The sequence below is a fragment of the Anser anser genome (genome assembly GCF_964211835.1).
Source record: "Anser anser genome assembly, chromosome: 4".
NCBI lineage: Eukaryota > Metazoa > Chordata > Aves > Anseriformes > Anatidae > Anser > Anser anser.
This window is the reverse complement of record NC_139724.1, coordinates 32,974,024-32,987,766: the sequence shown is the minus strand read 5'-3', so window position 1 is coordinate 32,987,766 and position 13,743 is coordinate 32,974,024. Positions and strand designations below refer to the sequence as shown.

Here is a 13,743-nt window from a genome sequence, read left to right as displayed (position 1 = left end):
GCCCTTGCTAGGATGCTTATTAGCATCACCCAGCAGTGACGAGCCTGGTTGAGGCTATGGAAGCTGCAGACTGCTTCTGGGGAGGTTTTTAACAGCATGGCGCACTGGGTATGTAGCTGTAACGATCAAGTGCTGGGCTTGTTTTTCACCACTACGGCTGTTTAGGCTTGTGGAGAACACGTTTTAATTGAGAAAGTGGTGAAGATGCCCTGGGATTTCTGTCTACGTTAAGGGCATCTCGGCTCATGTTGAAATAAGCTAAAAATGTGCTAGAACCGATGGGAACTTCATTGTAAATGTTCCTAGGGCAAAGGAAAGATGATGACGTGTATGCTTCCACGCTCTTTCTTATTCTCTTCTACTTAGAAGGAATGAGTTGGCTTTTGTATTAAAGCCAGCTAGGCAAGCACTTCCTTTGATGTCAGTTTTTCACAAGCTGCTATTTGCTTTTCTACCTGTGCATCTCTCAGCTCTGCTAGTACAAGTGCTTGTCTGAACGCCAGGTAGACTAGACGGGGGATCTGCTCCGTGCTGACATAATTTTCATTCCTCAGGACTCTCTTAAATGACTTCTCCACGGCTCCCTACACACCCTTGTAAACAGGTGTATCAGTATGACTGAGGGGATATGTTCAAGGAAGGGAGGTTGTTCAAGACAGCATTGCATCTAGAGTGAAATACTTATCAAGCTGTGCTTTTATTAGCATGGGCTTTCCAACGCGTGGTATTGTACAGAAACCTTCTTAAAAGGTCATTCTCAAGGCAGAGAGAGGAATGTATGAAAAGGTTTGGAAATAGCATGTTTGGGAATACAAGGAACTATAGTCTGTAATGTCTTCTTTCCCTGCTATGTATAGTATCACATGCACTAAATATTAATTGTTGTCTTTTCCTCTTTTTTCAGCTTCTCAGCAAAGATGCCTCCACATGGGAAGGCCTTACATTTTCACCCTTCAGTCCTGCATTTTGGAATGCAGTAAGTGTCTTGCATTATTGCTACCTCAATTAATAATTAAGTGGGGAGGAACAGCTCTGCTGGGCTACGTTTGGGTGAAGATCATTAGCTGAGATCGTTCTATTCTCTGAAAAAAAGAGAAATAGTAAGTAACTGCCACGGAGTTGGAATCGTTTTGTACCTTGAGGCACTTGGTAAATGAAAATTAATGTAGTTTTAGAATGGAGGAAAAAGGAACAGGGAACTGTAACGCATTCTGGGTAGACACTGAACAGAAGGGCCTTCTCAGGTGATTCTGCATGTGTGTCAAATCAGTTCCTCATGCTGGTTGTTCCTTTCTTGAAAAGTTGCCTTTCTAGAGGGGGAAGAGCTTGTTGCTTCCTTTAGCTTTCAAAAGTAAAATGGAGAAAACCCGAGGCAAAACATACTGGTAGATTACTTGAGATTTTTAATTTTCTTCTAAGAAAAAAAAAACACAAAAAAAACCAACATTTTAAAATCATGATCTGTCTTCCGTCAATAACCAGAACAGAAACACTGTACCCTTGTGAGTTAAAGGAATGTTTCAGAAGATGTATATGTAAGCTGCTGTTTTTAAGATATATTAGCTAACTCACAAGCCTTAAGAGATCATTGTTTTAGCTGACAAAACAAAACAAGACTTCGGTTATTTGAACTTTCTTATTGAAAGCGTTGTGCCTAGTAAGGGTTGCATTTAAAAAGAAAACAAACTGCGAGTGACCCAAGTGAGCTTTGGCTAGGTGCACCTCTTGCATTGCAGTGTTATTTATTTGTATGTTAAAGGGCAAAATTTGTTTGGTATGTTTCCAAAGAATAATCGTATCTGGGAAACTGTTTCATATCGACATGTTCTGGTGTGATTTGTTTGGATGCTTTTTGTACATTGCCTATTATTATAAAGTGAATAATTTCTTTCTCTTTTTTTTCCCCGCTTTAGATTACTGGGGTTACCCAGAGCTAAAATGCTGCATGCCTACAACCCTAGTAGAGATAGAGAAGTTGTGGTGAATTCAGTGTTTACAGCTACTAGACAGTTTCATGTGTCTCCTGTTCATAGCCGGGTGAGTGTTGATGTACTTTTGGAAACTATGTAATGGCCAAGTGCCAAGCCTTCATGCTTCCTTTGGCCTAAAGTTTTCATTCTGTGTTTTCTCTTCGTGCTTTTCCTTAGGACCTCCAACTTCTTTCTGTTTTTGCTAGCACTTTTTGCTCATTTTTACTTAGATTGGTAATGGAGAAGACATCCAAAACCTACAGTAGGAAATGTGTTTTACAGTAACTCAGAAAGAAGAGAATTTTTCAGTGTTAAATTGGCTGTTTAGATCTCATTCTGTTATATGCAGCATTATGCAGTCATCCGCAGGCGTGTGGGTGTTTACAGCCTTGAATTTTCAGTCTTTTCAATGGTCTTGCATATTCAACCAAAAAAAAAAATACAGTGAAATGTTTTATGCATTTTTGTATTGCAATTTAGAGCATAATTGCCATAGGATCTAAGACCATTATTTTAACTCAGATTTTTTTTTATGATGTATAACAATATAACACATGTTAGGAATGAGTCATTGGGATCTGAGTTTGATGAAGCCCAGATTTTACCCTCTGCTGATGTGCAAAGCATTTTATTATGCTTTTGTCTGGTGTTTTTTTTTTCTCTCCCCACCATGCCTGAATGGATATTACTGTGCAAACAAACTTTATTGCTCTCTTGGTTAGACAGGCCTATTTGGTTAGAATTGTTTTGCCCTAGTTCGGCTTTGACTCATTTAGCTATGTGTCACAGAGGTGATTGACTTGCTTTGTGGTAAGTATCTATGTGCGGGGAAGAGTTTTAAAGGATGCAGAGGCTGTTAGTGCTGTACGATGAACTTCTTGTGCAAAAAAGAACATTGATGAGGCCTGAGCTAGCTGAGGAATTCCAGCCATAATACAGCAAGTTGCTGAGTGCTCTCAGTTCTTCTTCTTACATTGCAAGAGATGAGAGGGAGTTACGGACAGGTGAAATTTTGTAGGGATGAGTTTCTGCTAGTGGGATCTGTGGATACAGAAGTATACATGGAAATGTCTGTGGGTGAATGGTGGGTGTTGTGATTAACTGCACTGAGCAAGCAAGCTTCTTTGTGGTCTCTGTAGGTGATTCCAGCGATGGGAAAAATTTCATTCAGAGTGCTTTTTCTGCCGACAGAAGAAGGCAATATTGAAAGCTCATTATTTATAAATACCTCATCTCATGGAGTACTTTCATATCAGGTAACTTTGCTTATTTTTGGTTTGAGTTTTGGATTTGTGTTTTTAAAAAGTGCTATTCATGTATTTCGAACTTAATGTTCATTGAATTCCTGATACAAGTCAAGTGGAGTAACATTTTACAGTTCATCCCTATTACCAGATGTTGCTGATCTCATGATCCCTCATACTCATATACTGTTAAAATAGCTACTGTTAGTGGGACTACTTGTGGTAGTTAAAAAAAAAAAAAAAAAGTGTGTGTTTGTTTCTACATAGCAGATCATGGTCCTGTCAGTACTGGTTGGCTCCATATAATATTGTTGTCTAGAATGCACTGTGCTGGAATTTGTTTGTCATGAAAAACATATGTAGGAAATATTCGAGGTGGTCATCAACTACCCTGCAGCATTTTATATAAATACATTGGGGATGTAGCACACGCAAGAGCTTTAGGTCCTTATAATGTGAAAGTGGAAGTTACAGGCTTTGCGTTGAAGCCATCTATTGTCTGATTATCTAGAGAATTCAAGCAAGTCTTAAGTTATTTGATTTTTATAAGGGATGTTACACGTTTCAAGTTCTTCACTTTTACTAAGTTGTAGAAGAAAAATGCTAAACCTGAATGTAGTGACTTAAAAACAATGTCAGCTTTAATCAACTATCCAGCTCCTTTATTCTCATACTTTGATGCTGTGCTGGAAAACAGACCTCCTTGAAATGAAGCATAGATAACTTCATTGAAATACACGTTTTGGAATACAAATACTGCCATTGTCTAGCACATACTAGGGGTAATGCCAAATTTTGTGGGAACTTTTCATCAAAGATAGGGGAACACGGCATTATAGAGTGTTTGACCTTTTTTGCATCTATCCCCTCTTTGCATTCACTCCTGACCCCTTGTTTTTTTGTTACCCAGTCAGCTCAACCAGGGCCTTTTGTGAACAAGTTGCAGGGAAGCAGTTGTCAGTGTCACCAGAAAATCAGTTTGTCTTCTGTTGGACTGCTCCTAAAATCGGTAGCATACTGTTATTTACTGACAGTTTCACCAGGCATCTGTAACAGAGGAAGTGACTGTCCATGATTTCAGCCTTCATTAGGTTTAAGAGCTTCAAAATTGGGCATAACTGTGTAGTGACTGATACACAGCTACAGTGCTCTAGAGAGCTCAAAAGCCGTGAAATGTGTTTGTTTCTAATGTGTTTATGCGAGAAGTACGTATGGAAGATCCTCCCAAATGGAGGAGTCCCACCGTTACAGTAAAATGTACTTTGTAAATGTCTCCATTTAAAAAATAAATAAAAATTCCCAATACTCCCTTTGATTGGATGTTTTCTATCCAATGCCTGAGGGTCTGTAGTGAACACTGTGTTATTCTATTAATTTTAAACATGCTTTTTCTTCTGTTTTAAAGATTTATTTTCATACAAGTAAGTGAAAAACCCCAGTGGGTTTTTCTTGAGAGGAAAGAATAAAATCATCAGAGGTTATCTTGCATCTCATTGTCTTTAAACTAATCTTGGCAGAGTGGAATATTAATGTGGTAAAAAAAACACTTGCAAATTTTGAGTGCTCTGAAAATTGCAGGCTTTAAAAACCAAAGCGATCAAAAAATATTTTACTTAATTTTGACGTCAAAGCCATTGATTTCAGTATGCCTTCAGGCTAGAAACATAGTTTTCCAGAGATTACCGCACAGCCAAATGGTGACCGTAAAACTGTATGTGGTTATTAGCCTCCTGTTTTACTTAGTAGTCTGTTGACAACAAAGACTACATGGTATGTGTAAGTATTGCATGTAGTTTTTGAAAAACAGTTCTGCTTTATTCCATCATTTGTGAAGACAGTTTGAAAGATAATGCCTCCTGTTTACTTGCATCAAAAAAAAGTCTGATAACTAGCTTAGCTATCATGGTTAAAATACGGATTATTGCCAGTTTCCAAATATTTTGTATATCCAGATACTTGTATTGTAATTGCTTGTATTGTAATTGAGAGAACCTGATACTCTGCTGATAAGCATTTTTGTTTTGTAATAGTGAATGAGTGAAGATGCTAACATGCCACTTGTGTGTATATTTACTTTGCTCAGTGGAACTTGTTTTAATATATATATTATTTTTAAAAGAAAGTAATTTTAAAAACCAGTCTGTTCCTTGGGATTCTTGTTAGTAAAATAATTTTCTATGTTACTCTGATAAGTGAAATACTGTATGTTGATATAATGACTTTATTTTTTAACAAAAGGTTTTTGGAGTGGGAACTCTGACATCTACTCCAGAAGAACCTAGAATGCAGCTAGCAAATGCCTATTTACTGCTTCCACATATTCAAAACATCCAGGCATCGCAAACACTGGTACAGTATATATTTCAAACAGTAGTGAAACACTGATCTACTTAGACATAAAAGATTTTTGTCTTCAGGTTGTTGGGATACAAGTAATGTTAACAGAAAATCCAAGTACCAGTGAGTGTGGGAGAGGGGTTACAAGATACAGGGGTATTGTGATGAGCTGGTGTTCTGGCTCTATTGAGACAAAAGCCTTTGGCCGTAAAGCTACTTTCACTTGTTCTTGAGTGTTGCTTCTGTGCTGTCCTCTCAGTTGTGCCATCTGTGTGCCCTTGCTCTGAACCAGAGTGGAGAATTGATATGTCTTGAAAATAAATAAATCCACTTATAGGGTTGGGGGGGTAGTGGTTTAGAGGGGCTGTGAGTTTTTTTGGTTTGTTTTTTCCCCCCATTTTATTTCAGACCTGTTCCCTATGCCAGTTCAGAGCTGTGATTCACTTGAGCGGTACTACACAGCTCAAGTATGTATAACTGGAAAATTGATCTTTCGGATTTCCTTCATATTTTTTTCATAATCTTGTATCTAAATATAACCTGCACTGATTGCGTTCATGATGCTGCCTTGTGATTGTTCTACCTGAGAGAAATTCTCACCTTAGATCTCATTTTTAAGTCCGCTGTCTGTATGTTAGATCAGTCTTACCTCTCCCCAAAGATATCTCACAATTTCCTTGTCTTTCCTTCTTTTCCCCAGTAACAGTCTTTCCTGTATACATACAAGTATGTACGCTTGTGGGTGTGTGTAGGCAGACAATTGTGAAGGAACCAAAAATCTTTAGGTTTAGTAATTTGTGGTGGAGGGAGGGAAGATGCTATTCATGACATGTTGCTCTGCATCTTCTCAACTGGCTTGTTGGATTGTCGTCAGGTACCACGTGAGGTTTGAAAGTAGACTCTGCTGTTCATTCAGTTCTATCTGAATGCCTGAGTTGGACAAGTTGTGGGGAGTGTTTGACGTCTTCATTACTGTATGGTGAGGAACATTTTCCTCTGCTTTATTTCTCTGGAGTATGAGCTTGAGGTGGTTTGGCAGTGGAGGATGGTACCACCTGGCACCCTTCTTGTCTCAGTACATGAGATGTGAGAGGGTGTTGACTCAGTTCTCCTAGCTCTGGGTGTAATTTTTCCATGCCTGGCAACAACTGGGGAATTATTCTTCAGTTCACTGTATGTTATTAATCTGGACACAAGCGCTGCACCAATGGTACAGTCTCCTCAGCTGTTGAAGGCGGTAGGTGAGATCTAAGGACTGAAGTGGAGCTTGTGGTTCAAGTTTGGGTCCCTTCTCACTGCTTTAAAGATAGCTGTCTGCTCCAGAAGTGTCTCTTCCAGTTTACCCCACTAATGGTCTGATCTGGTTCCCAAAAAGTTGGTATGATTCCTTCTTCTCCAGTTTATATTATAGGCTTAGAAGCTATGTGAGGAAGAGGTCTATGACGTTTGAGTGACTACACACATGCAAACATAAGGACACACAAATACTAAACAATGGAGTTTTTTAGTGAAAAAAAACATTCAAAACAAACCACCCATACCTACCTAATCACTCATTTACTTACTTCTCAAGTTTGTTTTTAACTGAAGTAAAATACTAATGTAAGTTCAGGGTAGCATAAGCCTCACTTGGATATGCTAAAGATACCCTTGCCTCTAAAGTCTACTGATACTGCTTGGAAACCTGTGAGAAGGGTCAGTGAGGGCTCCATGGCTTGTCTTTCCCCCCCCTATCTACTAGCTCTTCTTTTAAAGATGGTTGTGTTTAAGCTGCTCGCTAATACTGAAAGTGGCATCATCCATCATTGTCAAGGCTGGAAAGGTAACATCTTCATGTAATCCAGTGATGATGAGTAAAAAGGCTTCCCACGACTGCTGGATGTATTGTCATCGTAACTCAAACACCTGTTCTTGCTCCTCTGCAGTCAAAACCTACATCTGACTTCCAGTCTGAATATTTCTGTGTTGCCAGTTTCTGTTTGTTTGTTATGATGCACAGTCAGTTTAGGAAACTCCTCATGCTTCTGATGCTTAAACCCAGAATGATTTGTAGGTGGTATCACATCTTTCAGCTTTCTTTTTGCCAAGCTGAGCAATCCAAGCTCTTTAGTATCCTTTCCTGTGATAGGTTGGCCATTTCTTAACCAAGCTGACAATGCCTTTCTGCAGCTTTTCCAGTTATTAACAACTTCTTTTGAAGATGAGTGGTCAGAATTGTGCATAGGGATATGGATTAAGTTTCCCCTCTTTTGGGGGAAAACGAGCTTCCATGCTGCGCTGAGTTTGTGGATTTTAATTGCTCTTAAGTCAGCGAAGGTACCCAGGCTTTTCTGTCATTCCCCCATATTTTTAACCAGAAGCTCTTGTGATTAATGAGGATGAAAAAGAAAGACAAAGTTGCTGTTTCTGCTGTTGAATTTCACCATCTTTCTGCTGCTTTTTTCAAAGTTTCAGCTTGTGGAGGGTTCATAATCAGCATGCTCTGGCTATGGTCCTGGATCCTGGTATTTCTGGCTCAGGAGCTGGGAGGAAGGGAGCTGTATCCAACGCTGAATTCATAGTGTGTCCACATGGCCATTCAGCAGCAACTAGTAACCACTAAGCCATGGCAGATGGCGGAGCACATGTAGGTCATCTTTGTTTATCCAGCTTCTGGATACAGCCTCTGCTCCAGTTGCCTGTTGTGGGGCATTGTTTAATATTTGCATGGCACTTAGCAGGCAGCTACATCAGTGCCTCGTGTTCAGAATGCTATACAGACAGGTTGGAAATGTCAGTGGAGGAGAGAGCTGCAGGGAGGGATGTCTTACCACAGGAGACACAGGCATCGCTTTCCTGGCTTCCCAAGACTCCTTAAGTTATGTTTTGTGCAGGTGAACAGAAGATGACAGAAGCAAATTTATGCAGTGTGTTGTTAGGGTGTGGAGAGGGACTGTGGTGGGATAGTAAGAGTTTTCTTGGTGTGCCAACCTGATAACTGCCTGCAGAAAACTGATGAAACTCTGCTGAATCATTGTTACAAGAACAGTTTATTAACAGTTCTTCACTTATAACAGAGGAATGGCTCTTCAGGACCAGGGACTGTCCTGGAAGGAAACTAATGTATCAATGTTCAGAAAGAAGGGGAAGCTCGTTCTGTGTGTGTTTGTTTGTTTCAAATTATAATACGGTCAGACTCCAGGAAGTGGTTTGAACTCTACAAGTCCTGAGATTAATGCAAGAATATCTCTGAAGATCTTGTGTAGAGCCGTGTCTGACTGACGGGGTATCTGGGGCAGAATGAGGAATCCTTCCCCTAAAAGTGGCCTCAGTTCTGCAGTTTTGTGGTGGTTGTTGAGGTGGCCTGTGCCAGCAGGCCTGTTGATGCGCTGTCTCTTGTGATGGGTGGATTATTTCCTGAGTAATTGCCAACTGTTCTGTCCCCCAATGAGCATCCTAGACCTTCTCTAGCAGAATGGCACTCCTGGCACATCAGATGGTTGAATTTATTTAGTTTTCTAAAGAGGCATCTGTCCCTCTCTGGTTTTTAATTGAAGAACGTACCAAAATTGGCCAGAATTTCATCTGAGTGGCTTCCATCAGAGTTGTCCATACAGTTCCTGCAGGGTTTGTGGGTGCTGTGTGTGTGTGCAAGTAGGTATGTATGCATATCTAATACGAAACAGAGCCACCATCTAACTTTCTGGTGACTGAAGGAGCGGCAGTGGTTGTGTTTGTTATGCAGTGCTTTTTCTAACTTTTCCCATTGTAATTTGCCTCTCCTTTTGAATTTGCCTCTGGTGTGAACATGCACTGCAAAATTCATCACTCTGCTGATTCCTATGCAGTGTTGCTGGCAGTGTAAATGAAATGCTTCCACCCTTGGAAGAGCGAACATGGTCATGGGCTTGTTGTCTGGGAAACTCAGCTTGACATCTTCTTCCCAGATTCTTTATTTGTCCTTACGGTTAACGCAGTCATGCTACCAGTGTTTTGAGACAGTAGGCACAGTAGTTGTGTGTGTATTGTCTGGCTTAGATAAATGAAAACCCTTTTCCTTTTCTGAAGATAACCTTTGCAAAGAGAAATAAAGAATTGCAATAGAGAACAGGTCAACACTGAATACACCCCAATAATGTTTTTCCCACTGTGCGTTGTATTAGCAGCTTCGGTCTTTAAGGTAATAGCAGATTGTTGTGTAGGCCTATTACAGGTCAAGAAGAGAAGTTCAAATAAAACTTTGGAAAAACATGATTTAACTGAATTTTTATGGGGGTAGGGGTCTGCCATGGCATTGAATAAGTGTTTAACACCTCATTGTTTATCGCCATGGAAATTACAGTGGTTTTTCTAAAACCACTGAGAAGGGAATTTTAAGTAACGAGGTTTATTTGATCAAAAAAGCAATCCCAAAAGTTGCTGTTCATCTCTGACTGCCTTGTTAAAACTCCATTAGCAATTGTGGCTGTGAGACGTTGGTAAGTGGTGCATGTTTTGGAGCCAAATGGTTTTTACTGCTCTCAAAACTGATGAGGACAACAAAGTTTGCAGGAAGAAAAGAGCTGGTTGGGGTTTGTACACCTCCAGCGAGCTGTGCTGGAGGCGTGTGCCTGTGTTTTGGTGCTGCTAATAACCTTTGCAGAGGTTGGATCGCCCCCTTGTGTGAAGCCTAAGTCATTTCAGTATGAAATCCACTTGAACTAAGACTGCAGATTTTGAATTGGCTTCCTTTGGGCTGTGCTTTTCTAAAACCATACCCCATCATATAAATGAAATATGATAAATCTCTCTGTTCAGATGCATCCCGCTCCCTTCTGTCTGTCCCATGGAGATATGAAGTAGGCTGTTGGATACTTTAAAACCTTTTATTCAGTTCTGCCTCTCAGCATCAAATTATTTAAATTCTTTAAAAGAAGTTGCATTGACACCTTCAGAACTCGAACCTGCAGACACCTCATTCAGATTTAGTTGCGTATCAAAAGACAAACTGAGTGGGGTTCCACATCAGTCTCAAAGTCTTCAGGTAATTTTGCTGTAATTAAGTTACAAGTAGAGTGACAGAACTCTCATAATTATTATCTAGAATTAACATATACTGGTTAAGCAGTATGTGCAGTGAAGTTGGCAGTTCAGATTCCCAAGTAGCTTTCATGAACTATGCTTGGCTTTGTTGGTGCTGTTGCCCCATTAGATTTATGAGTGCTTTACAAGCTGGCACAATCACTGCTTTTCCCTTTCCAATCAATAAAAAGGTGAAGCAAGCATTTTCTGTCTGTCCGTTTTGGCATGAAACCTACGTATAAGACCATATCCAAGAGGCATTACGTTCTTGGCTTAGCAACTGTATTTCAGTATACAGCCGACAGAGAAAATGTACAGAAAATAAGAAAAGAAGCTTTTGTATTAAACAAAAAGGCTGTGTTGGGTACAGTTTATTGTCTTATGAAAGTTTATAAGGATTTCTTGTGTTGCTGCTGTACAAATATTTAGTAATCGTGTATAATAATAGTTTGATAAGTAGGTAATAATGGAGTTCATTTCTTGAGAACTGGAGTTTGCTGACCTACTGTACAGAATACATATTATTTTTTTACATTTTTCTTACCTTGCTGTGTCATGCATGTGTGGAGACAGTCTTATTATCTTTATAAACTGTGGTGTGTGAATCAGATTTTTATGATAACATCTTTTGAAGCAATCTGCTTGACATTTTCTTCACTTTCCTTTCTTACAGGCAGAAACTATGAATGCCAGTCTCTTACGTGTTCACCTTGAATGCAGTTTACCTAATGATGCATATCAGCAAATTAAGGTATGTTTTATTATCGTGTGATGCCTACTTAAGTTGTCTTACAGTTCATGTTTAGAGGGACACGTCCCAGAGTTTTACAAGCTTTAGCAACAATGCAGTTTCAGATGTCTCAGTTTAAAGAAGATATGTGATTTTTAACTATGATTCTATAAAACCGTACCTTATGGTATAAATGAAATGTTACACACACCGCACTATTACCATTAGGAGAAGGTGAGATGGTAAAAGAAAATGCCCTTCCCTTCCTACAAAATGCCTAACCAGCTATGCATTGTAATGCATGTTATATTATTTAAATAAAGTATTAGAGCAATATATTAGTATTAGTTTAGATTCTTGGAATTTTCTTTCTCCAGAAACGTTTTCCCAAATTTTTGGTTCATACTGGCAAAAGAACAATGAAATGAGAGTCTTAAGTCCGTACTGCCTGAGTTCTGTTTCCAAGAGGCTTTGATGTTCAGCAGAGCTGAGGAGGGGCGAATCCTTTTGCAGAAAAGCCCCTTCCAAAGTGCTGAGCAAGCACTTAAGGCACTAGATTTCCTATTCCTGGGCAGTGCCAGCAGAATATCGACTTCCCCTTTGTCTTCAAAAGAGTTTACGCAGTAAATAAATAATGGTTCACAGTGATGATGGCACTTGATCAGGTATTTTGTTGGATCAGATCTATAGGTTAGAGCTGTGGTCTGCAGCACCTTTCTTTCATTAAGTATGACTGGGTCAAAACTCCATAGCTATTTTTCTGTACGTTACAGGTCATAGTGATCCTGTACTGTTTTATTTCCATGTTTGACTCTTGCATTGCATGGTAAACAAGGCTAGGCTTGAGATGTACCTGGAAGTTTAAGATCACATGTAGTATAGCTGCCCACTCTCTGATACAAGCTTCCCAAAGGCACATCACCCCTATGCTATCTCTACAGCAGCATCCTCTGTGCTTCTGGTAGCTATTGCAAGCACTGAGGGTTTCTTTGATGCGGTGGGAGGGAACCGACATCCACAAACGCTTCCCTTCCCCTTACACCTCATTGTGGCACTTCAGGTTAACTGAAGATGTTTGCTGCCCCTTCACTAGAGCACTTCTTGTGTCAGGTGTGGAAGTCTTCTACCTCCAAAGTAGTCCTTGTGGTAAAGCAGCAAAGTCTGAGTTTAGTGACCTTCAACGTGTGATGCAAGACAAATTCGTTACTCATTGTTGATTGTCTAGTTTTGTTTTGCTTGTTGCATTTAATTTTTTGCAAGGTGGTGTCTGTGTCTTTGTAGTTGCTAAGACTCAGCTGTCTTAACAGCAGCCACTACTTAGAAAGGAAATAAGATCCTATTTGTATTTATCTGAAGTATTCTAGCCAGACGACAGTGTTTTCTATTAAGAATTGTACATGTATGTTTGTTTTTTTAAAATTACTTCAGTGAGAAATGGAGACAAAAAACACAGGATTTGGAAAAATTAACTATAAACAGACCAGTGAACATGAACTGTCTTCCTACCATTAAGACACATGCATCAGTCTGTTTATGGCACATTTTATTGAAGGCAGAGGATTTAACAAAGGAAACTGTTTTGCAGTCCCTGAGGTGAGACTGACTAAGACAGTTTATAAATTTGCATTCTTTCAAGGTTCAGTGTCCTTTTTAGTTGTTTTTCGTCTTTGTTTTTGCTGTGCTGTCTGTATCTGCACTGTCTTTGGTTTCTGCTGAGAATTTTAGCAGAGGTCCTAATTACTCCTGTTTATCAGCACTTGCGTGCTGAAGACCTTGTCTGTTAGATAATGCCTTTGATTAACTTCTCAATATGCCTTACTGTATTTATTTTTTTCCATTTCCTCCCCCACCACACACACACTGTATCCCCTTGTCTCGCTCCAGAGTTGCTGTTTTATGTCCGATGACCCAATGCTGCTAGAAATGAGCTTAACGGTAAGAATGGAAAATGCCCAACAAGATTTTGTGGAGCACAGACAATACTTACTGGAGAATCTTTTTGTAGTTTATGTAGCAATGGAAAAAACGAAGACCTCAGGTAAGTCCTAAATATCATTGTTAATTGTAATAGAAGTTGGTGTTATACATATATTATAATTTGATGTGCTAAATTGAATCAATTTCAGCGACACACTGAAGTTTTTGCAAATAAGGAAAAACAGTTAAATACAGCTTGTCAGCCAATTGCTTAGGGCAGAGCTGTTCTAAGTGCAGTCCTCTTTATAAAGGTAACAATTGCTAAGTCTGCTTCATTGCTATTTTCCCTGTGCTAACGTATCTGCTTAAATGGTATGAAAAGATATCGTAGTCCTTTGATTTCTACAACTCTGTGCCTAGTTTCCCAGCAATTAAATTAGTCATAATAAGACTGTGAAGGCAGAATGGTTTGTACACTACTTGGAATAGTGGATATTGTGGAAGG

General features: G+C 39.5%; 1 protein-coding gene across 4 annotated transcripts in view; it reads left to right on the top strand.

Annotated features, from left to right (window-relative positions):
- Window positions 1-13,743, top strand: part of TMEM131L (transmembrane 131 like) — a 79,498-nt gene that overhangs the window by 32,184 nt on the left and 33,571 nt on the right. For 3 of the 4 annotated variants that reach the window (XM_083833987.1, XM_083833988.1, XM_083833986.1), the window contains exons 4-9: window positions 905-976; window positions 1,914-2,037; window positions 3,110-3,226; window positions 5,453-5,563; window positions 11,265-11,342; window positions 13,206-13,359. In XM_083833987.1, the coding sequence (XP_083690113.1) occupies window positions 905-976; window positions 1,914-2,037; window positions 3,110-3,226; window positions 5,453-5,563; window positions 11,265-11,342; window positions 13,206-13,359 (656 nt within the window). Of the gene's footprint in view, window positions 1-904; window positions 977-1,913; window positions 2,038-3,109; window positions 3,227-5,452; window positions 5,564-11,264; window positions 11,343-12,749; window positions 12,915-13,205; window positions 13,360-13,743 lie in introns of those variants that run through there. The other variant, XM_083833989.1, reaches the window with a different exon arrangement.